Source organism: Cynocephalus volans, chromosome 8 (genome assembly GCF_027409185.1).
Source record: "Cynocephalus volans isolate mCynVol1 chromosome 8, mCynVol1.pri, whole genome shotgun sequence".
Classification (NCBI taxonomy): domain Eukaryota; kingdom Metazoa; phylum Chordata; class Mammalia; order Dermoptera; family Cynocephalidae; genus Cynocephalus; species Cynocephalus volans.
In genome coordinates this window covers 21,961,283-21,984,569 of record NC_084467.1, presented here as the reverse complement: position 1 = coordinate 21,984,569, position 23,287 = coordinate 21,961,283, and the positions used below count along the sequence as shown (strand labels likewise).

The following is a 23,287-nucleotide window of genomic DNA, read 5'->3' as shown; positions in this document are numbered from 1 at the left end:
GCGGGACTTTGCAACACCAAGAGCACGGGATCAACAAGGCGCCTATTCCTGGGGGCTAATTTCACTCCGACGATCCGAGTGGGGGGAAGGAAGGGCATTCAATAACGGCACGTGCGTAACTTTAAACATCATTTACAGATTAAAAGGAATAACGCACAGAATAAGATGCGTCGTGAACTTTGTTTTTGTGGATAAAACATGAAACTTGAAAGAAATGTGCTTCTGGAGAGATCTTTGGGGCTGCATATCCTGATCCCGCTGTCCCATCCTAGCTCCCTCTCCGTGGACACGGGAGTGGGGGAGGAAAAGTCCCGCTTTCCAGGGCGTGACGCTGCTTCATTTTCCCAGCAGGCGGGCGGCGGGCTGCGCCCGGGGTCAGAGCGCGAGCAGCGCGCACAGGCCCAGCAGCGCCTGCAACAGGAGCGCGCGGCGGGGCGCGGGCGCGGCGCCGGGGGCGCGCAGGCAGGCGGCGTAGGCGGGGAAGGCCACCTGGCGCATGGCGCACACGTGCTCGGCTCGGCAGGCCTCGCCGCAGGCCGCTGCCTCGTAGCTGACCGAGTTGTAGGCGTAGTAGCGCTGCAGTGCGCCCTGGTCCCCAGCGATGCGGCCCAGCGCCTCGTGCATGGAGAGGACGCCCGCGTCTGGCACCCCGTAGGCCTCGGTCAGCCGGTACTCCAGCTCCCAGCGCGGCGCCCCCTGCTCGTTTGCTTGGCTCAGGTTCGTGAAGTAGGTCACCACATCCTGGAGAGGGGGCGCGGGGCGGGCGTCCGTGAGCAGCTGTTCGGTTCCACCCCCAATTCTGCTCCTTGCATTTGCCCCCAGATCCTTACTGCTGTTAGTTATTGAGCATTGAACCACCTACCAGGTATCCTTGGCAGATATCCTCTTATTGAATCTGATGAGGTAACTGCGCATATTATCCCTATTTTACAGATGAGGAAACTGAGGCCTAAAGAGGCTAATTCACTTGGCCAGGGTCATATAGGTGTTCAGTGGCAGAGGCAGGAACCCAGCTTGTTAACCCAAGGCCTGTGCGTTTTCTGTCCCACAAAGCTCCTGGGCACATAGAAGATGCTCAGGAAATATTTCCAGAATGGATAAAAAGCAAATTTAAAGGAGTGGGATTAACCATGAGCGGAGTGCCTGACTGAAAGAGGTTATAGAACTGCAGCACCCCCAGGAGCCAGGTGCATTTTCATGACTACAATCTAAGGGGTTTATTGGTCCAACACTTTACAGTTGAATTTATGGACTTGCTTCAGGTCATTAGAGATAGGGAGAGAAGAGCTGTCATGTATGGATGACAATCATGTGCCAGACCATTACATTATTCCATTTAGTACCCCCTCAAACCCTGTGAGGTACCATTACTACCCTTTTACAGATGATGCAGCTGAGGCACAGAGAGGTCAGAAAGCTCAAAAAGCTTATGAGTGGTGGAGCCAGGATTCAAACCCAGGTCTGACTCTCTCCCTGAGAAGGATGTAGCGCATGTTATGGGACGGGGTTTCCTCAGCATGCAGTTCTTCCTAAGACCCTCTGAGTGCTCATGTGGACAATGGGCCACATGCTTAAAAATCGTCCAGGACTGGCAAGTTAGCTCAGTGGGTTAGATCTTGGTATTATAACACCAAGGTCAAGGGTTCAGATTCCCATACTGGCCAGCCACCAAAACAAAAAAAAAATTCTCAGAACTCTTCTGGATCTACATTTACTCCCTAAAATCAAGGACCTACGTTATCTCATCCAGTCCCTGGCTTTAAATGTCCCTCTCAAGTTCTAGATTAAATCTCTATACCCATATCTTCCTGGAGCTCTCACTTCCTGCCTCACCAATTTCACTTGTATGCAATTTAGCCATTCCAAAGTTAACAGGTCCAAAACCAGACCTCTGATTGTCCCTCCAAAACATGATCATCCTGCAGTCATCCTTTCAGTTGCTCAAGCCAAAAGCCTTGAACTCCTCCTTGACTCCTCTCTTTGTCTCACACCCCACATACAGTCCTCCAGCAAATCCTGGCTGCTCTGCCTTCAAAATACATCCAAGCAGGCTGCTGGTTAGCTCACTTGGGAGAGCATGGTACTGATAACACCAAGGTCAGGGGTTCGGATCTGGCACTCATACCGGCCAGCCAAAAACAAATTAACAACAACAAAAATACATCCAAGCTCAGACATTTCTCACCACCCCACCACTCCTACCCTGGCCCAAGCAACCGTCATCTCTCAGCTGGTTCCTGTAGTCACCTCCCGACTGCTCCCCCGTTTTTCGCTTGCCCCTCCAGCCTGTTCTCTGTACAGGAGACATGGTGATTTTGTAAACTTATGAGTCACAATATTTCCTGCTTCTGCCCCAAACCCTCCAAATCCAGAGTCTTTGTCATGGCCTACATGATATGACCTCTTCCCTCCCACTCTTCCCTGTGCCTTCCACCGTGGCCACCCTGGCCCCCTTGCTCTCCCACTCTCTCCCCAAGTACATTCCCACCCCAGAGCCTTTGACTTTCTGTTCCCCCTGCCTTCCCCTGATACCCACACGGCTCACTCCCTCAATTACTCAGAACTCAAATGTCACCTTACTGTGACACTTTCCCTGTCCCACCTAACACAGCACATACACACATCCCATAACCATCATTACCCTGCATCCTCACTGTTTTGTTTTTCTCCTGAGCTCTTCTCTCTGTGCCATACTTAATTTTACTTATTTGCTTATTGTCTCTCTCCTATAAAAATGTCACGTCCAGGAGAGCAGTGACTTTGTTTTGTTCACTTATGTATCTCCTGAGCTTAGAACAGGGCCTGACACGTGGCAGATGCTTAATACATTTTGTTAAATAAATGAAAGAATAATATTTCTCTGTCATTTCAACAATCACAGGCACATCCTAGGAGATGAGGGATTGCTCAGTGAGTTAGTGGCTGGAGCCTGCTTGGTGTATGGGAAGAGGTGGGCAATAGGCTTGAGATCAGACTATGAGAAGCCTCAAATAGCAGACCAAGGAGATACAACTTTATCTAGAGGGCACTGGGGAGCCATTGAAGGTTTTTGAGCAGGAGAGAGACAAAATGAAAGCAGTGCTTTAGGAAGGTTAATCCTTTCTGTAGCATGTAGCAGATGGGCCATACCAGGGCAGGGTGGGAGGCAAGGAGACCAGGTAGGAATCTGTGACAATGATCCAGGGAAAAGGGGGATTTGGGAAAGAAGAATTGACCTGACTTGGTGGCAGGTGGCTCTAGGGTTCTGAACCTGAACTTGAGAAGGGTGGAAGTAGCTTGCTCTTCCTGAGGCTCAGTGGTTAGTATTGGGTGGATTAGCTGAGAGTTAGGGAAGGCAGTGATAGGGTTAGGTCCCTCCCACCCTCCTCCTGTGGCCCCAGCAGACCCAGGGCTCCTGACCTGCAGGCTCAGTGTGGCTCGGTCGTATTCGAACACCCGGATGCCTGGATTGTTGGCCCCATTGATCACTCCAGGTAACGTGGTTTTCCATGGGGTGACCCCAGGTGTGAGGAACATGACACTTATGGGGACACCTGTCAGGAGAGAGACAGCAGGATCTGAGAGAGGCTGGTGAGAGCAGGAGGGCAGCAGGCAGGCAGTTGCACCCAGGTTGAGTACCTGCATCATCATAGAACATCCGAAAGCTGTCAGTGTGGTGGTGCCCAAAGAACTGCCCTGCTAGGACTCCATGGTGCTGCCGGACCACCCTCAGGTACTCCTCGTTGAAGCTCTCCCGGAACCATGCCTTGTTCCGTGTCTTCTCAAAGAACCCCGGGGGCAGATGGCCAATAATGTACACCTACAAGGAAGGGGTGCCCAGGAGGGGCTCAGAGGTGCCTGCTCCAGCCCCTCACTCTACCTCTCAAAACCTGCCCGTCTCCCCAGCGGCAGGTAGACAGGCTCAAATGTGTCTCCTCCCTGAAGTTCTCCCCCACTCCGTCAGGCAGGGGCAGGCCTGCCTGCACCTCCATACCCAGCAGTGAGGGTACCACATGCCTTCCCACCTCTGCGCCTTTGCCCATCCTATGCCTGCCACTTGCAGTACCCTTCTTGTTTTCTATAAATCCTACCCATACTTCAAAACCTAGCTCAAAGAGCACCTCCTCCATGAAGCCTTCCTGATCCTTCAAAAACTAGTCTTCTCTTGGAGAGCTTGGGCACTGTAGCAAAACCATTTTTGCATGGTTGTGTAGCATGTGCTATGTGGTAATGTGAGCTCATGTATTATATTCCTTGAGTCATTCAGCTAACAATACCTGGGCACTTGGCCACCACTGCAGGAGGTAGAAAGGGAGCAGGGTTAAGAGCATGAGCTTTGAAGTCAAACTGCAGCTTGGATACCAGCTACATGTCACGTCTCTGAGCTTGTTTTCTCATCTGGAATAGCACCTAACTGATAGAGTTTTGAGAGTTAAATGAGGTAATCTACATAAGGCACAAAGCAATGGGCCTGATATTGGCATAGTGAGTACTCACAGCACCAGTCATAAGATCTTCCTCGGATGTCTGGCCTGTGCAGGGACTCAGGGGACACTGATGGGACAATGGGCCACTCCTTGAGAAGCTGCAATCCCAGCAGACTAGATGGACACAGCCCAAGGATAGGGCATAGCCTGGAGATCTAGTGCACAGGAGGGGCTGCAGCTGTGGTGTGTGGCAGCTATGGAAGAGCACTGGACTTAGAATCTGATGACCGGAGTTTAGTCTCGGGTCCATCACTTATTGTGTGACTTGGGACCAACATTGCTCCTTGTGAGCCCCAGGGTTCTCATCTGCAATGGGCCCCAGAATCCCAGCTCACAGGGCTGCTGTGAGGATGGAAGAAGCCCCCATCTGGTGCCAGGCTGATGAAGGACACTGCAATGTGGGCATCTCGGGGTGGGTGGGTGAGCCTGTACCAAGTGGGAGACTTGCTCAGGAAGTAACCCAGGGGAGAAGAGGAGGAAGCAGGAGCCCTTACCATTTCCCCAGCTCGGGACGCATTGGTCAGCACATCTTCCAGCCACTGGAACTGCTGGCCGGGGTCAGCCATACAGGCTGTCTGCTCATTGTTGCTGTAGTATAGATTGGTGTTGAGGACCACAATTCGCCCAGTCCTGCCGGGGCCTGGCAGAGGCTCAGAATAGAAGGCACCTAGGATATCATAGCCAGGGAGAATCTGAAGGGGTCCCCGCCTCTGGCCAGACATGCTTCTGCACCCCGCACCTCACTCTGCCTCTCTTCCCCCCTTGCAGCCTCACTTCCCATCTTTCCCATACAAGGGCATCTATAGGTCAGGCCAAAGGCTCTGGAGCCAGGCTGCCTGGGTTCAAATCCTGGCTTTCTCACTCATGAGCTGTGCAACTTGGGGAAGTCACTTCACCTCTTTATGCCTCAGTTTCCTCATCTGTATAATGGGAGTAACAGTGATATGTGTTTGCCCATCCAGATCCGCTCTCAACCCTTCTCCACTCAGGAGCTGACCTATGAGGATTAAGTCAGCAGGCTTCTATGCCGCAGGCTTATGGTTGGGTTTGACCAGTGGGTAGTTCCAGCAGCAAGAGACCAGGAAAAGGAAGAAAGTAAGGTCAGGGTCACCTTGGGCTGCCTGTGTCTCGGGACCAGTGGTTCTCAACCAGGTAATTTTGCCCCCCAGGGAACATATGGCAATGTTTGGAGGCATTTTTGGTTGTCACAACTGTGGGTGTTACTGGCATCTGGTGTGTAGAGGCCAGGGATGCTGCTAAACATCCTGCAATGCACAGGACAGTCCTCCACAACAAATTATCCAGCCCACAATGTCAGTAGAAGCAACGTTCACACTCTGCTTGAACTGCTCCTTCCTAGGGTTGTTGTGAAGAGTCTAGCACTGTGCTGAGATAGTGCCTGCCACACAGTAAATGCTAAATAGATATTGACTCTTTTTTCTTTTTTTGCAGCCAGTGGGTAAGGAAATCCAAACCCTTGACCTTGGTGTTATAACACTGTACTCTAACCAACTGAGCAGATACTGACTTTTGATTCTCGTTAGTGCTGTGGGGTTAAGAGCATGGGCTTTTGAGTCAGTCCTGGATTCTGCTCCCAAGTCTGCCTTTTCTAAGCTGTGTCACCTTGGCCAAGTGACTTGGTATCTTCAAGCCTCAGTCTCGTAATCTAAAATGGGGATACAATCAGTACCTATTTCAAGGAGTTGTTGTGAAGACAAAATGAGATCAGACCCTGACATGCAGTATGTGCTCCCTATAGTAGCAAATGGTGCTAGTACCTTCTTTGAAGAGAGCGATGGATTCGTTACTAAGCCAGGGTCTCCACAGTTCTGCCACCTGATTGTAGATATTGTTGCTCCCTGCTGGAAGCTGGTTTTTGGGGTGAAAGTCATGATTTCCCAAAGCAGCATAGACTTTAGTATCTGGGAGGAAAAGGAGAAATATAAAAATATATATGCAAAAGCAGTGGGTGGAGTTAGTCATTTTCAGTTGGCCAAGATAAGGAGGAAGAGCGATAGCACAGATGAAGGAAATACAAAGATATGCGGAAAACCACATTTGATCAAATCTGGCTGAACTTTGCTCAGACTTGGGAAGGAAGAACAGTGAGTTCTGTGGTCCCAGACCCTAACTCCATTCCCAGCAGAAAGTTTCCTGGTCAGAAAGGAAGCATCAGATGCTGAGAAGGGGAAAGCTAGATCTAAATAATTCAGATCATTATCAGCCACTTAGTAAGTTAATGTTTCCTGTTCTTGTCAACTCTAAATCCATCCTATTGTCAGAGAAGGGATCTGGTTCACTCCAGGAGGCCTTAGGAGCTTCACTCATTTATGCAGCCAACAAATATTTTGTTGAGCACCTACTATGTGCCAATCAATGCAGAGAGCTGGTAACCAGGCAGCCAGTCCCAGAGGCCTTGCAGTACAGTAGAGCTGACAGGTAGTCAGAGGTGTGAGCTGAAACAAAAAGGGAAGGGCCACTTGCTTTGGGAGTAATGACAGAGGGTGGGAGTGGGAATCAGGGGAGGCCTCCCTGAGGAACTGGCCTGTGAATGAGACCAGGAAGTGCAGGGGAGCCCATCAGGTTCATTTCCTCCTCATGAACAGCCTCAATTCCTGCTGTTGTTATATTCTCTGTGTTTGGCACATAGTAAGTTGCTCAATACCTATTTGACAATGAACAAAAATTCCTCTCATTTGTCCTTATATGAACTTGGCCCATCTCAGGGAGTGACCTTGAGCCAGTGAGAGAGGCTGGAGCCTCCAGTTCCTGGATGGGAAATAACTCTATCAAAGCCTTTGTCCTATATAGCCTACAAGATCTGTAAATGCCGAGAACTCTACCAAAGAAGGAGGTGGTTGAATGCATCACTATAACTGCCTGGAAAAAACCCTCACCTCTCTAAAGTAAATGCCAACAGCCATTCAGAATCCATTTAAGAAAAAAACACAAATCCCTGGAATTCCAAGGGCAGATGAGAAGGGAGGGAATCGCTCCCATTCTTTTACTTCTTCTGTGTGCCAGGCTCCTTAACAAGCATAAGCTTCATGAGGTACACCTGGTATCTTGTTCACTGCCATGTTCCCAACCCCTAGAATGGTGTATCACCCATAGTAGATGCTCAATAACTATCTGCTGATTGACTAAGTGAGTTGCATGGATTATTACCTTGTTTAATCTTCATAACAACCCTATGGGCAGATACCATTATTTTCCTTTTTTTTTCACAGAGAGAAAACAGTCTCAATGAGATTGCCCAGCTAGAACTACAGGTGGAACCTGGATTCGTATGCCTCGTATGCCTCCATTCTCAACTACTTGGGCTGTGCTAGAGAGGCAGGGACCAGTGTTCACGGCAACTCTGGTGGGTATCACAGGTGGAACCCCAAATCTTGAGTTTCAGTCCCTTTCTCCTCTTGACCTCTCTGTACTTCAGCTTAATTATCTATAAAAAGGGAAGTGTTCGGTTTGACCTGTGTTGTTATAATTCTCACATAAGTTAATACCTCATTTCATCTCTTCCAGTTTGTGCTCATTTTAACTTCTCTAAAATTGAGGTGCGTCTTACTGTTGTGGCCATGAGAAAGCACGCTGTGTCTCACTTTAATTGGCAGCATTTTTTTTCTTTTTTGTTATTTTCTTCTTTTGTTCTTTTTTTCATTTTTAATTGGTAGCATTTTTTGCTTAGTGGTACATAAAATAATGGTTTTTCTTATAGTTAATAGCATCTTTAGGAAATTCAATAAATGTGCAAGTGTAGTATAAACTGCAAAATCTTATAATTTACATTTGTATGTTAAGTCATAGTCAATAAAACATTCTCTTATCCATTATTTCACTTTTATTCCAGAAGCCCCTTGTGGAGCCCAGGAAAGAGTCTCAAAGTTGGATCTGAGTTTGAATCCCTCCCTAGGAATAGGCTAGCTCTGAGCCATAGGTTCCTTATCTATCCATTGGGAGTCATAATACCTGTTGTTGGTGTGGGGGGAATGTCCTGGTTTGACCCTAAGTAGTGGCCTCCTGGAAGATGAAGGAGCCCAAGCGTGTCTGGTTGGACTGGGTTGAGTTAGATAAGCTGGAAGCATCCAGGCATCTCTTTGCATAAATTGATTTACAGTGAGGGAAGAAGGCAGTGGGAATGGTGGGTAAGAGCAGTGCTCAAACTAGGATTTGGGTCCCTACCCTTGCAACCTGACCTTAACCAGTTTACTTGATCCTAAGGCTCACATTCCTTATCAGTAAAATTAAGATGATAATATGACCTCTCTAGGTTATGGTGACCATGAATGAGCTAAGGCATGTAAAATTCTTAGAGCAGTGCCTGACACTTAGCACTTGATATATGTATTTGTTGCTGCTGCTATTACTTATTTTTATTTTCATTATTTCATATCTGGGTCCTGGAGACCCATCACTAAGACCATTAGAGGGAGCAGCTGTACCAGAATCCAAAGGAGTTGCAGGGGTGGGGGCTAGTGGGCTGCTGTCACAGGTCCCCAGCTGGCAGCCTGCCAGGCCAGTTCAGCCCCCAGGACCTTATGTTTGGCACAGCCCACTTAAAAACATTTTGCAAATGGCAGTATTTCATTCTTTTTTATAGCAGAGTAGTATTCCATTGTGTAAATACACCACATTTTCCATATCCACTCATCTGATGATGGACATTTGGGCTGGTTTCAACTCTTAGCTATTGTACATAGTGCTGCAATAAACATTGGAGTACAAGTATCCCTTCAATGTGATGATTTGCATTCCTCTGGGTATATTTCCAGCAGTGGGATAGGTGGGTCATATGGTAGATCTATCTTCAATTGTTTGAGGAACCACCATACCATTTTCCATACAGGCTGCACAATTTTGCAGTCCACCAACAATGTATAAGAGTTCCTTTTTCTGCACAACCTTGCCAGCATTTATCATTCACAGTCTTTGGATATTAGCCATTCTAACTGGGGTGAGATGGTATCTCAGTGTAGTTTTGATTTGCATTTCCTGAATGCCGAGTGATGTTGAGCATTTTTTCATGTGTCTGTTGGCCATTTAATATCTTCCTTTGAGAAATGCCTATTTAGCTCTTTTGCCCATTTTTTAATTGGGTTACTTGTTTTTTTGTTGTAAAGTTGTTTGAGTTCCTTGTATATTCTGGATATTAATCCTTTGTCAGATGTATATTTTGCAAATATTTTCTCCCACTCTGTTGGTTATCTTTTAACTCTGCCAATTGTTTCCTTTGCTGTACAGAAGCTTTTTAGTTTGATATAATCCCATTTATGTATTTTTCCTTTGGTTGCCCATGCTTTGGGGGTCATATTCATGAAGTCTGTGCCCACTCCTACTTCCTGAAGTGTTTCTCCTATGTTTTCTTTAAGAACTTTTATTGTTTCAGGGTGTATATTTAATTCTTTAATCTATTTTGAGTTGATTTTAGTATATGGTGAGAGGTATGGGTCTAGTTTCATTCTCCTGCATGTGGATATCCAGTTATCCCAGCACCATTTGCTGAAGAGGCAGTCTCTTCCCTATTGTATAGGCTTGGTGCCTTTGTCAAAGATCTGATGGCTGTAGGTGTGTGGGTTGATTTCTGGATTCTCTATTCCATTGATCAGTGTGTCTGTTTTTATGCCAGTACCATGCTGTTTTGGTTATTATAGCTTTGTAGTATAGTTTAAAGTGAGGTAGTGTTATGCTTCCAACTTTATTTTTTTTGCTCAGAATTGCTCTGGCTATGCATGGTCTTTTGTTATTCCATGTAAATGTCTGGATAGTTTTTTCCATTTCTGAGAAAAATGTCATTGGAATTTGGATGGGATTGCATTGAATTTGTATATCACGTTGGGTAGTATGGACATTTGCACAATGTTGGTTCTTCCAATCCAAGAGCACGGGATATCTTTCCATCTTCTTGTGTCCTATTTAATTTCTCTCAGCAGCAGTTTGTAGTTCTCATTATAGTGATTTTTTACATCCTTGGTTAACTCAATTCCTAAGTATTTTATTTCTTTGGTGGCTATTGTAAATGGGCAAGCTTTCTTGATTTCTCTTTCTGCATGTTCACTATTGGAGAATAGAAATGCTACTGATTTTTGTGTGTTCATTTTGTATCCTGCTACTTTGCTGAAATCATTTATCAACTCCAAGAGTTTTTTTGTAGAGGCTTTAGGCTGTTTGATATATAAGATCATGTCATCTGCAAACAGGGACAGTTTGACTTCATCTTTTCCAATCTGGATGCTCTTTTTTCCTTCTCTTCTTTGATTGCTCTGGCTAGTACTTCCAACACTATGTTGAATAGGAGTGGTGAGAGTGGGCATCCTTGTCTAGTTCCTGTTCTTAAAGGAAAAGCTTTCAGCTTTTCCCCATTCAGGATGATATTGGCAGTGGGTTTATCATATATGGCTTTAATTATGTTGAGATACTTTCCATCTATACCTAACTTGTAGAATCTTTATCATGAATGAGTGTTGAATTTTATCAAATGCATTTTCAGCATCTATAGAGATGATCATGTGGTCCTTGTGTTTGATTTTATTAATATGGTGTATCACATTTATTGATTTGTGTATGTTGAACCAACATGAATCCCACTTGATCATGGTGTATAATTTTCTGTATGTGTTGCTGTATTCTGTTAGCTAGTATTTTATTGAGTACCTAGATGGTCCTCATCCTAGATGGATGGACCTAGAGAGAATTATATTAAGTGGAACAAGTCGGGCACAGAAAGAGAGCGATCACATGTTCTCACTTATTTGTGGGAGCTAAAAATAAATAAATAAATACACAAATAAACTGGGTGGGGGGGAGGGAAGAAGACACAACAATTACAATTCCTTTAAGTTAATATGACAAGCAAACAAATATGAGGTTGTTGGCGGAGGGGGGAGGATGGAGGGAGGTTTTGGTAATGGGCCACAATAATCAACCACATTGTATATTGACAAAATAAAAAAATAAAATAAAATAAATACATTTTTTTTTTAAAGATGACTGGTAAGGGGATCTTAACCCTTGACTTGGTGTTGTCAGCACCACGCTCAGCCAGTGAGCTAACCGGCCATCCCTATGTAGGATCCGAACCCGCGGCCTTAGTGTTATCAGCACCACACTCTCCTGAGTGAGCCACGGGGCGGCCCTAAAATAAAAACATTTTCAAGGGCCATTAGATGGGGCACACAGACCCTATTCTCCCTGTTGTGTCCCACAGGACAGCTGCTTCACTCTCTCCCAGCCCCTGCCTGCTCTTTCAAGCTCTGAAGGCCTTGGAAGCACCAAGAAATGGCACCTTGGCTGGAAATCAGCATCTCCCAGAGGCTGGCAGCCATGACCGTTTGAGAGCAGTGATGCCAACTCCAGGGCCAGAGCAGTACTCAGGGTTGTGGTGAGACTTAGCCAAGGACAACACTTGAGAAGGGTTTGTGTGAGTCTGGTGTTAAACAAGTGGGAACAGAAGGCAGTGAAACATCAGGAATTTCCTTTAATAGGATTCTGTGTGTATCCACAGGCCAGGGAGCCTGCATGTTCCTTGTGGGGTGGTTGGGAAGGTAAGAAATGATTATTGTGAAGCACCTGGCATGGGACCTGGCCAACAGCCATCCTTGTTCCTGGATGAAGGTCTGACTGTAGATCTTGCTACTGTTGTTAGCTCACTGTGCCAGGCACTGCCTAGGGTTCAGGGGACACTGTGGGGGGGACCGATGGCACAGTCTTACCTGGAAAGACCTCTCTGATGAGCTTCGTCAGGCGTTCCACTATTTCCAGCACAGCTGCCTCTCCCAGCCTCTCATCGGGCACATGAGGCGTGTCATCACTGCAAAACACCACTGAGTCAGTCAGATGGACAACTCAGGAAGGGCACAAGAAAAGGAAAGGACGGCGCTGCAGTGAGAAGCAAGCTGTAGAACTGGCCTCAGATGTCCACTTGAAGGGGAATGGCCAAGCTGAAGAGGTCAGACAGGACAGAGTTCACACCTGAGCTCTGCCATTTACCTGCTGTGGGTCCCTGGGCTGGTTGTTTAACTTCTCTGAGCCTCTATAAGCTCATTTGTAAAATAGGGATAATAAGTTACCTACTCATAGCATATTGAAGAGCCTTCAATCAAGGGGGGAAATTATGTGCATGTGTGTGTATATTTATATTTATACATAATGTAATAGCTAGGTTGTAATTAATATTATTATTTAGAGACAGAAGCTCTGGAGTTCCAGTCCCATCTGTGAGCCCCCAGAGAGCTCAGGGTCGAGAAGCCATCTCTGAATTCTCCTTTCCCCAGGAGTTCTGAGGAGTTTGGAGCTGGCTTTAGAGTGTAGAGTTCAGGTTCAGGACCTGCCCCAGGGCCACTTTGTCCCCCACTCAACTGACCTAAATTCCTGGATCTACCTTAGAAATGCTCAGCAAAGTGAGGGAGCAGGGGCGGGAGAGTGGTGGCTGGTGTGGTTTAGGGGGGCAGGGGGTAGAAGTCCAGGTGATATAAATCCTGAGGCCTCTGCTGGACCAGACTGAGCCAGGCAGCTGCTGCTGGGTCCTCACCCTGGGATGTTAATCAGCTTAATAGCATTGATATGGTACCGCTACTAGAAGCTCACAACCAATTTACTTCGTGCCAGGTACTTTCTGTGTGTTGTAGCCACATCAAGTAATTTGTTTCTCTTAATAATCCTGCAACATAGGTTCTATTATTAGGCCAACTTGACAGATAAAGAAGCCAAGACACAGAAAGATTGGGTATTGTTCCTAAGTATATTGGACTAGAAAGTGGTGAGGCCAAGAGTTGAACCCAGTCAGCCTGGCCCCGGAGTCTGTGCTCACACCCATTACATCCTGTTCTGTCTCTGATACTCCCATCAGGGCAGCAAGAGGTGCTGTTTAGCCTTGAAAACTCCTTGGGGACAGACCAGGAACCCAAAGACATTGGAACAAAATACCATTTTGTTTCTAGTTTGGATGATCTAATTCTGTCTGATAGAAAACACATCCAATTTTTATAGGTCATCCTCCAAGAGACTGCAGCTGTCTCAGAGAAGTCAAGTTTCTTCATAATTGAAGAATTATAAAGGGTTGTAGAGGTCGTCTTGTCCAATGCCATACACCTCTGCAAGGTCTCAGGGATCTCCCAGGAAAACCATGCATCTGTTAAAAGATCATGAATTTCCCAAAGGTCATCTTTCCCAGAGATATCATGTCTTTCTCAGAATGTTACACATTTCTCCAGTGGTCCCCTCCTCACAGAAATCAGAGGCTTCTCAAGCAAGTCCCTTGAGGGAGCAAGTTTCCAAGGCAATGGACTAAAGTTCACCTTCTTAGATAGATTCCTGAGCCCAAGGAAGCCAGGGCTGTCCAGGCCCCTCCCGGACACTGTCACATTTCTTGAGTGTGCAGCGTTGCCCCTCCCTTGCCAACTATAGGGTCCATTTGAGGGTTATTCCTGGTCACTCCCATGTCACAGTGAGGGATAGCTGGGGACCTTGTGGGGTTCATCCTGCCTTATAAAAGTGTCCATTGAGGCTGGCAGAGGAAGCATGAAGTCAGAGCTCCTGCCAGCTTCCTCACCAGCTCCCCTGGCTCACCACTTCCTGCAGGAGGTCCTCCCCCATCCTGCCAGATGGGTCAGGTGCTCTGTGAAGCTCCCATATGCTCCCAGGTGACCCTCTCTCCTCATTGGGAGATAACAGTCAAGGGGCTTGTCTGCATTGCCCACAGGACTGTGACCTCCTGGAAGACAGGTCTGAGTCTCCATCATCTCTGCTCCCCAGTGTCTACCCTAGAGCTGAGCACATGACAGGTTGACCTACTGAGTGAGGGAATGGGGGAACCTTGAGGGATGAGGAAGGCAAGTTCCCAGGAAAGAGGAAGGACTTAGAGAAGCATCCTTGGATGAGAAGCAGAAATTGAGTCTCTGTGACTGAGCAGAGTCACCCCTCAAGCTATCCTCCTGCAGAGCAGTGCTCAGATCAGTGAGAACTCCCTAGGGCCACTGGGCAACCTGGGGTGGCCAGCAGCTGACCAGGACACTTGGCCCCAATGGTGGACCACTTTCGGCCCTGGAACCTTCTTCCCGCCTTGCATTTGGATCTCTTGGGCTTGGAGTCCCTAAACCCCAAGGGAGTGGCTCCAGTGTCCATCCCCTAGCTTAAAACCCAGGGATGCTCCAGGTACCCAGATATGCCACAACAATGTCCCCAGCCTCAGAGAGAGCTGTGTTCTGCTGAGGCCTGGAGACCCAGAGGTTGAGAGCAGAGACCTTGGGATCAGCCAGACCCAGGGACCCTTGGGTAAGTTGTATAACTCCGTTGAGCTTCAGGTTCCTCATCTCTAAAATGGGGCTGATGTGAAGATTAAAGGAGACAGTGTCGGTAAATTGCCAGCTGGTGTGTGGTGCACAGCAAATGCCAGGCCCAGGGTAGCTGCTGTAGTGACTGCTCTCACCCTGTCCAGAGAATGAAGTCTGGCTCCGGCTCGATCTCCTTCATGGCATAGATGGAGGAGTTGATGAGGACCCAGGGAGAGTCGCAGAGGTAGTCCCCCCAGGGGCCTGCACTGGGTACTGGCTGGGAGCCAGCTGATGGGCACACCTGGAGGGGGTCTTTGGATACCTTGTAGTCGGGGTCAAGGTGCAGGTCAGAGATGTGCCAGAACTTCCCTGCAGGGGAAAAGAGACCCTCCCTCAGTGCTGGTCCCTTCCTGAGCCCGGATGGGGAAGAGTCCTGGAGAACCCCGGCCTGGGGGAGGGGGTGTTGCACAGGTGGAAGGAAGTCTCCCCTGGGCACCTGCAGGCTGGGTTTGCCCAGGGAGGCTCTGGGCAGAGCAGAGGATAGGTTCAGCTCCATCCTGACCTGTGACCTCTGGCAAGACCCTTTCCATCTTCCCACCTCAGCATCCAAGGCAGCAGCATGAGGGACCTGGCTGTGATTCTCAAGGCAGAATAGTGTAAAGGTTAAGTGCTTGAGCTCTGGAGCCACTTATGAGCTGCATGACCTTGGGCAAGTGAAGTTACTTCTCTGAGCCATAACTAGAACCAGCTCCTATCATGCTCCAGGGAAATATGATACGTACAACTATCTGACCTTGGGGGAGAAGGCTTACACACCAAATGAGTTGGATTGTTAATTAATACCAACAAAATCGTGGAGAATACATGTAGAAATGAGCCTAAGAGTACTAGACCAGAGAAGGAACATAATTTCAGATTGGGCTGAGTTTCTTGGGTGGGTACACTTGTTAGGGATTCTGGATTCAGGGTGGCAGCTCAAGCAGCTGGGAGTGGTCCTGTCTGCTGAAGTGATTGACTGAAACCTGGACTCATCTCCGAACCAAGGGAGACTGAAATGCCAAGATCCAAAGAAAAAGGTGAGATGGGGTGGATTTATCACGTGTGCCCAGCACAGAGCCTGGCAATGACCAGTTTCAGTGACTGCTTACTGAAAAGTTTCGCCTCTGCCCTAACTCCTGTGTTTCTAAGACAGGGGTGAGGCCTCGGATTTCCTCACCCTTCATCATTGCTGTCACTTCCTCCTCCACTTTCTGTGTCACTCAGAGCCAGGAAATGGAGCCTGGGCCTGGGAGACTGGACTTCTGTTGATTTTAGAGTTGGATAGCCAAGGCCCCACCCAAGCGACAGGACATTCAGTGTGGCTCCAGAACAGGCACACAGGTAAAGACTGGCCCTTTGCCCTCGCTCCTTGGTTTTTCCTCCCAGATGCTCTTGAGCTTTTGCCCTTGTCCTGATCCAAACCTGGTCTCAGGAAAAGATCTGAAACTTGTTCACACTAAGGTGTAAATGACTGAATAAGCAAATCACTATTCCTCCCACATGCACTCTACAGACATCTTCACCACAGCCCTGGGAGATATTGGGATCATTATCTCCATTTGAGAGATAAGGAAACTAGGGTTCAGAGGTCAACATTCCTGAGATCACATAGTAAATGGTGGAGGTCCTCTGACTCCAGATCCTTTCCCAGAGAGATGTGATTGTTAAGGGGGTAAAACCAGTGCCATCTTATTCTAGATGTGTCTTTTTGTTGACAATGTATGCCTGCATTTTAATTTTTTACCCAAACTGAGTCTTTGTTTATAATGGGGGGAATTTAACCTTTCACACCTGTTATGATCATTAATATATTTGAAATTATTCCTACAGGGACAAAACCCTAAGCTAGAGTAAAGGAACTAACTGCCCCCTTCCAACTCATAAGTGGGCAGCATTGGTGGGCTCTCCAAGCCCCTGCACTGATACTGTGAGTGGTCACACCTGCTTCCAAGCCGGAGCCTGACTGGCCGGGTTGGATGCAGTGGGAGGCCTTTTGTCCTGCTCACTGGCGTGTGGTCCCCTTGCTTCCTCCACAGGCCATGCAGACTCAAGTAGACTCTTTCTCAATTAACCACAAATGTGGAGCAATTTGTCCTCTTTGATGTCAGCCCTCAAAGTACTCAGTGAACATTTCTCCACTTCAGAAACTCCTTGTCTAGTGATGGAGGCTCGAGTATGAGCTGTCAGTTTCTAGTCAGCATGTAGATGTGAAACTACTTCCCACCTCCCTGGCACTTCCTGGTGACATGTGTGCACATGTGTGTTTCCAGTATGTGTCTCTGAAGACCTGTTTCCAGGAAAAGCTAGGATAGTGGAACACTCCACTCTCCACTGTCTGGCAGAGAGAGCCAGAGTTCCAGGCAGGTGGCTTCACCTACTTGGGACCCAGACTCCTCACTGTGGACATGCAGATCCCAGTGGCCTCGTGTGCCACTCGGTCTGACTCACGACCCTCAGCCATAGCTCATTCTCCTCACAGAACCACTTCCCTGGCTACCCCCACGGCCTTGTCCAGTCTTCCCTAGATCATTACATGGCTGCTTCCTCCTCCTCATTCAGGCCTTGGCCCAAAGGTTACCTCCTCAGAGAAGCCGTCCCTGACCACCTCATCTCAAGTAGCACTTCCCCCAACCCATCCAGTTGCTAGCTGTCACCTCCGCCAGTTTTATTTTCTTCAGAGCACTCTCACATATGACATTGTCTTGTTGGCTTGCTTGTTATCCATCTTCCCTGTCTACAATGTCAGTTCATGAGAGCACGAAGCCTGTCCTGTTCATCTCCATGTCCTCAGCACCTAGCATGGTGCCTGGGATGTGGAAGGTGTGCAAACATGTATTCAGTGAAGGAATAAGACTGTGCGGATGATGATTAGAATAGTAAGCACTGGGGTCTGGCCCCGTGGCTCATTCGGGAGAGTGCAGCACCGAGGCCGCAGGTTTGGATCCTATATAGGGATGGCCGGTGCGCTCACTGGCTGAGCGTGGTGCGGACGACACCGAGTCAAGGGTTGCGATCCCCGTACAGGTCAAAAAAAAAAAAAAAAAAATAGTGAGCACTCTACAGGAAAAAAAATTAAAAATGAAAAGTAAATAAAAATAAAACAAAAAATAATTTTAAAAAAAGAATAGCAAGCACTCAAAGCATGTTAGCCAGATGCCCACCCTTTACATTTTATCTCATTTCATCCTTACAGCCATTCTGTGAGACGGGAATTCTCATGCCCATTTCATAGATGAGGAAAACTGAGGCTTAAATCCAGAACTTCCTAACTCCAAAGCTGAGACACAATGTTGTCATGCCTGTTGACTTGGAGCCCCCAGAAGGTGGCTGTTATGATACATGTTATCCATAAGAAAATGGGAGCCACAGGCTTCTATGGAAGGAGGTCTTAAAATGGCCAGAAGGTGAGTTTGCTTATGGTTGGAGACAAGAGGCAGGCAGGAAGACACCTGCTATTTATTTAGCACCTACTGAATACCAGATGCTGTACCAAGCACTCTTATCCACGTAGCCTCATGACAACATGAAATATAGTCCTACTATTGTAGTCATTTTACAGATGAGGAAACTGAGCTAGTGAGTGGCAGGCCTGGGATTCCTGTTAGAATGGAAATGATCACAGGGCACTTTACTCTGCCACTAGCTAGCAGTGTGACCTTGGATATAAAAAAAATAATGGTCCCTTAAATTTTACAGAACTTTACAATGTACATGCGTGATCTCACTTAACTATCACATTCAATCTCTCCTCTGCTCTTATTCCTATGTTATAGATAATGAAAGAGAGGCTAAAGGTCACATAGATATTCAAAGGCAGGACCGGAGGTAGGAGCTAGGTTTTCTGGCTTGAGGCAGCAGGTTGTTTTGAAAGGACATGCATGAAATTGGAATCTGGGAAATCTTATTTTGAATCCTGGCTCCTCCACACAAGCAGTGGCAACTTGAGCAAGGGATTTCCCAAGCTGAGCTTCAGTTTCCTCATTTGTAAAATGATAAGAATGCCCACAGCAAAGGCATGGTTGTGTGGATGAAAGGAGTGATCACATATGGAGCACCTGGCCAGGGGTGAACAAGCCAGCTGTAGGGCCATTCCCAGGGCCACACGGCCTCTTGGGCCTCTGTTTCCTCAAGTGTAAGATGAGAGCATTGAATAAAGATTCTCTGAGGGTCCTCCCAGTTCTATATCCCTGCGGTTCCATGACTTTTGTCTGTTACGGTGTATAACCCACACCACAAAGTGATCTCAATCCCGGTTTCAGTCCTTTGCTACTGATGCCCAGCAGGAGCCCTAAAGCACTCCAATAGCAATTCCTCCTCTGTAAACTAAAGCCCTCCAAAACACATGGGTTCATTTGTTAAAACCAACATTTACTGACTCCTTGTGTTGGGTTACCCTCTCTTCACAACAGCTCCAGGAGGTAGGTATTATCATTCCCACTTTACAGGTGAGGAATCTGAGGCTCGGGCCACACAATGTAGGGACTGGTATTCCCCTTTCCTGGCTGCTCCTGCTCCCTTAGCTCTGGCCTGGCCTTGAGGGGAATGTTTTCCTACTATGCTAAACCACACTGGAAGAACTTGTCTGTTTCTGGGCAGTTAGAAGCTGAGGGATAAGTGGAGTGTGGCATAGGGTGTGTGTGGGAAGAGAAGGAGCCAGTGAGTTGGTGCCCCACCCAAGCGCTTGGCTAAGGAAGGTGGAGGTAGAAATCCCACAGTTTAGTGCAAAGCAGGGATGACTACTGTCTGATTGGCTGTCTCAAAGTCCCACTGCACGTCAGGAAGATACTCAGTCTGAAAAAAATCACAGGTGCTGTGGAATTCTTTTAAAATTTATTTTGAGTTTAAATTCTAGATGTGTACTAGCAGGTTTGGAAAAAAGAGAAAAAACGTACCTATAAAACCCACTGTCTCTAAAGGACTCATCGAAGGGCATGACGTATAAGGCAAATGAGCACAGACTCTGTCCCAACACATCCTAGCTGTGGGACCTTGGGCAAGTATTGTGTGCCCTCCAAGTCTCGTTTTCCTCATCTGCAAAACGGATATAATGGTAATAGCACCAACTTTACAAGGGCTATAAAAATCAAATGATTTTTTTCCTTTCATTTTTCAAATGAGTACCAAGTCTGGCACACCATAAGTACTCAAGAAATAAATGTTTGCTCTTCTTGGCTATTTCCTTCGTGGTTTGTTTGTTTGTTTTTACATGGCATTATGTTATAAACAGAGTGTAGTTGTACAGCCTGGGTTCATGTCCAGACTCAGACACTTACTAGATGTGTAACCTTGGGTTAGTTACTTAACCTCTAAGGCTCGGTTTCCTTGTCTGTAAAATGGAATGATAATCCCTACTTCACAAGGCTGTTATAAGGGTATTATATAAAAATAACGTATTCAGAAATTTTAGCAGTATCTGGCACATAATAAATAATAAATGTTATTTATTTTCAATTTCGTTTTATTTTCTTGAAACTTTTCCATCAGATGGTTATACTATAATTTTTTGGCTATTCCACTCTTGTTGTTAGCAATTTTTCATTCTTATAACAATGCTGCAATGAATATCTTAGTGTATTGGAGAAAGTGGACTGACCAGAGGAGCTTCATTGATGCTTCAGACCGCAGCCTAGGAGGACTGAGCTCTTCCTCCCCCCATCTCAGTCATCCCCATCTCAGCAAATGATAGCTCCAGGCTTCTAGTTCCTGAGGCTGAAACCTTGGAATCATCCTTGGTTTCTCCTCGTCTGTCAGCAAATCTTTTCCAGAATCAGACCATTTCTCACGCCCCCCACACCCCCCCGGTGCCTACCACCCTGGTCCCAGCCTCCGTCCTCTCTCCCCAGAGGACGCCAATAGCCTTCTCACTGGTTTTGCTGCTGCTCGTTTATTAGCATGACCAGCCATCCCAGTCTGCCCAGGACTGAGGGAATTCCCAGGGTGCCAGACTTGAAGTGCTAAAACTAGGAAAGTCTCAAGCAAACTGGGATCAGTTGGACACCCTAACTTTACCCCATTACAGTCTCCTCTCAATACAGTAGCCCGGGTCCTTTTAAACATGCATACGTCAGATTGCATTACACCTTTGCCTAAAATCCTCCACTGACATCTTATTTCACTCTGAGTAAAAGCCTGAGTCCTTACAATTGACTGTAAGGTTATGCGTGAGCTGGCGCTAGTGCCCACTCCACTCTCCTGCTGACCTCCTCTCTACCACTCCCCTCGCCCACTCTGCTCCAGCCACACCGGCTTCCCTGCTGTTCCTCACACACATCCCCCGTGTCCCCCTCAGGGCTGGTGTACTTTCTGTACTCTCTTACTGGAATGTTCTCCTGGAACTCCAAGTGGCTCTCTCCCGTACTGCCGTTGGGCTCCACTCAAATATCATCAGATTAGATAGCTCTTCTCTGGACACTCTGTAAGTACCCACCTCCCCACATTCCCTATTCTATTTTATTATTCTCCATAACACTTATCTCCTGGAATACTATGTATTTTACTTTTTTAGGTGTTTTTGATTTTTGTTTTGGTTTGTTTCTTCCCAGGTGAAGGACTGCTTCATGAGGACTAGGACTTTGTTTTCTTCTCTGACATATCCCTGGTTTCTAGAATAATACATGGTACAGAGAAGGCCCTTAACCAGTATTGGTTGAATGATTTCATAAATCTTTCCAGCCACCTTCTGCCTCTACCACTTGGCTGGCTCTAATGTACCCAGACCTCTTAGCAAAGTCAGTGTCCTTTCCCTGGCTAGCTGACATCCCCACTTAAAATCTTCAGGCTCAATAAGCACCCCCAATGCCTACTAACTCTCTCCACCCTCCCTCCCTGCCCTAGCTCCCTGCCTTGCTATTTTTACAAGCACTTTCAGCTTTCTGTGAGCAGCTTCCAGCAGCCCCGATCCTGAGTTCATAGTACAGAACAGACATTGCTGGCATTCCCAGTGCAGTACCTGGTTCCGCCCTGGCGACTCCCCAGTGGGCCAGGAAAATCAGCCACTTGAGCAGCCTCATCCTTGGGGTTCACCTCATGGGAGCTGTAGGGTTCTTCAGGAACCTTGTACACGCTGCAGGCCTCCCAACTAACTAGTTTGTGGCCATGTGCCTAAGCAGAACTTCCAGTCCTGTTACAGGTCTTCCAAGTCATGCTCTGGCTTTTCCTCCTTTGCCCAGCAGGGTGTGAGCAAGGAAATGCACCATCAGGGCTAAAGGCAGCCTTTGAACTCTGGTTCAAAGAAGCAGCACTTGTCTTGCCAGTTCCCTGGAGCATTTTGATCCCAGCCAGCAACTGTAATCTCAGGGAAACTCACCCAACCTCAGTCATCAAGAGGCAAATATCTACTTTCTGAGTTTTTACATTGCCCTACCACAGTTCCTTGCCAAAGGTCCGACCTCCCAATACCACCACAATGACAACCAAATTTCTTTTCTTTTCTTTTTTTTTTTTTTTGCAGCTGGCAGGTACAACCAAATTTCCACCTGAGTTTTGCAGAGGACAAACATTCAAACCATAGCAGAAGTCCTAATGAAAAGTGGTGAAGGTCTACACTAGGGAACTAGTAACTAGTATTAAGGAAGAATTGAATAGACTGTGGCTGGATAATCGGTTGGGTAGTTTGTGTGCTTCCTGTATCTATTGTTTTATTTATTTTTAAACCCTGTTCTAAGTAAATAGCAAAGAACCCTTCCTTTGGGGTAGGATGTGGAAAGGTGGAAAGCACTGCTTTTTGAAGACAGCCATCTCTAGGCTTTTGTCCTCTGAGCCCTTTGAGGGATTAGTGAAAGAAGGAGAGGGAAGCATCCATAAGAGGGCATACTGGCCCGGCCAGGGCAGCAGAAGTTGCTGGGTTCCAAAAGAGTTCAGATTATCTCTAGGAGGTATCAGGAAGTCTTTGGACATTTACTTGGGTTCAATAAATATTTGAAGTCTATTGGATTCTAGGTCCTGGGGTCCTCTGCCCCCATGGAGCTTACATTCAGCAGAAGAGATGAGCATTACACAAAGGAACCAACAAGGCTCCAGCCCGGCCAAGACCCTGGGGTCCAGATTGCAGCAAGAACTATACAGGCTTAGCCGATACCTATATCAGCAGGGCCCACAAATAACTAAAGACTAAAGCCCCATCTCTGTTCAGGGCCCTGGGTCACCCTAAGGAGAAAGGGGCATCAAAATAACCACCAGACTGAATTTTCTGCCAGTCCAGAGGGAAGAGGCCTCAGACACTGATTGCTGTTGATGTAACAAAAATAAAGCAGTTTGACTTTTCTTGCACCCGAGACTGTGGCCTGATTCATAACTGCTGGACAGTATCTAGGACATGTCTAGTCGAGGTACACTTGGAAAGTAACCCACGAGACTGGTGGGGAAGGAGGCCAGCCGAGCAGTCTAGGGCAGCCAGCTCCCCCAGGGCTGAACAGGGAATGGGCAACAACTGGCTTGAAATTGGAGGAGTGGAAGGCATTCTTGGGGTCAGAAGGGTTCCTCATAAACCCATTGAGGGGATGCTAGTTCCCCCAT

The 23,287-nt window shown here is 47.2% G+C and overlaps 1 protein-coding gene across 1 annotated transcript; it reads right to left on the bottom strand.

Annotated features, from left to right (window-relative positions):
* Window positions 1-375: 375 nt before the first annotated feature.
* SMPDL3B (sphingomyelin phosphodiesterase acid like 3B) lies at window positions 376-21,783 on the bottom strand. The gene is made up of 8 exons (XM_063105730.1): window positions 21,723-21,783; window positions 14,890-15,103; window positions 12,176-12,273; window positions 6,245-6,388; window positions 4,961-5,133; window positions 3,619-3,799; window positions 3,400-3,533; window positions 376-741 (listed from the first exon to the last, which is right to left on the bottom strand). The coding sequence occupies exons 1-8, from the start codon at window positions 21,781-21,783 to the stop codon at window positions 376-378; spliced, it is 1,371 nt and encodes a 456-aa protein (XP_062961800.1).
* Window positions 21,784-23,287: the final 1,504 nt, after the last annotated feature.

What these genes read in the sequence shown, in the direction of transcription:
- SMPDL3B (XM_063105730.1), bottom strand. Translation starts at nt 21,783, where the DNA reads ATGAGGCTGCTCAAGTGGCTGATTTTCCTGGCCCACTGGGGAGTCGCC. An exon ending in AGTCGCCAGGGCGGAACCAG is followed by an intron (nt 15,104 to 21,722) that starts GTACTGCACTGG and finishes TTTCCCCTGCAG; the next exon opens with GGAAGTTCTGGCACATCTCT. An exon ending in GAGCCACACTGAGCCTGCAG is followed by an intron (nt 742 to 3,399) that starts GTCAGGAGCCCT and finishes CCCCCTCTCCAG; the next exon opens with GATGTGGTGACCTACTTCAC.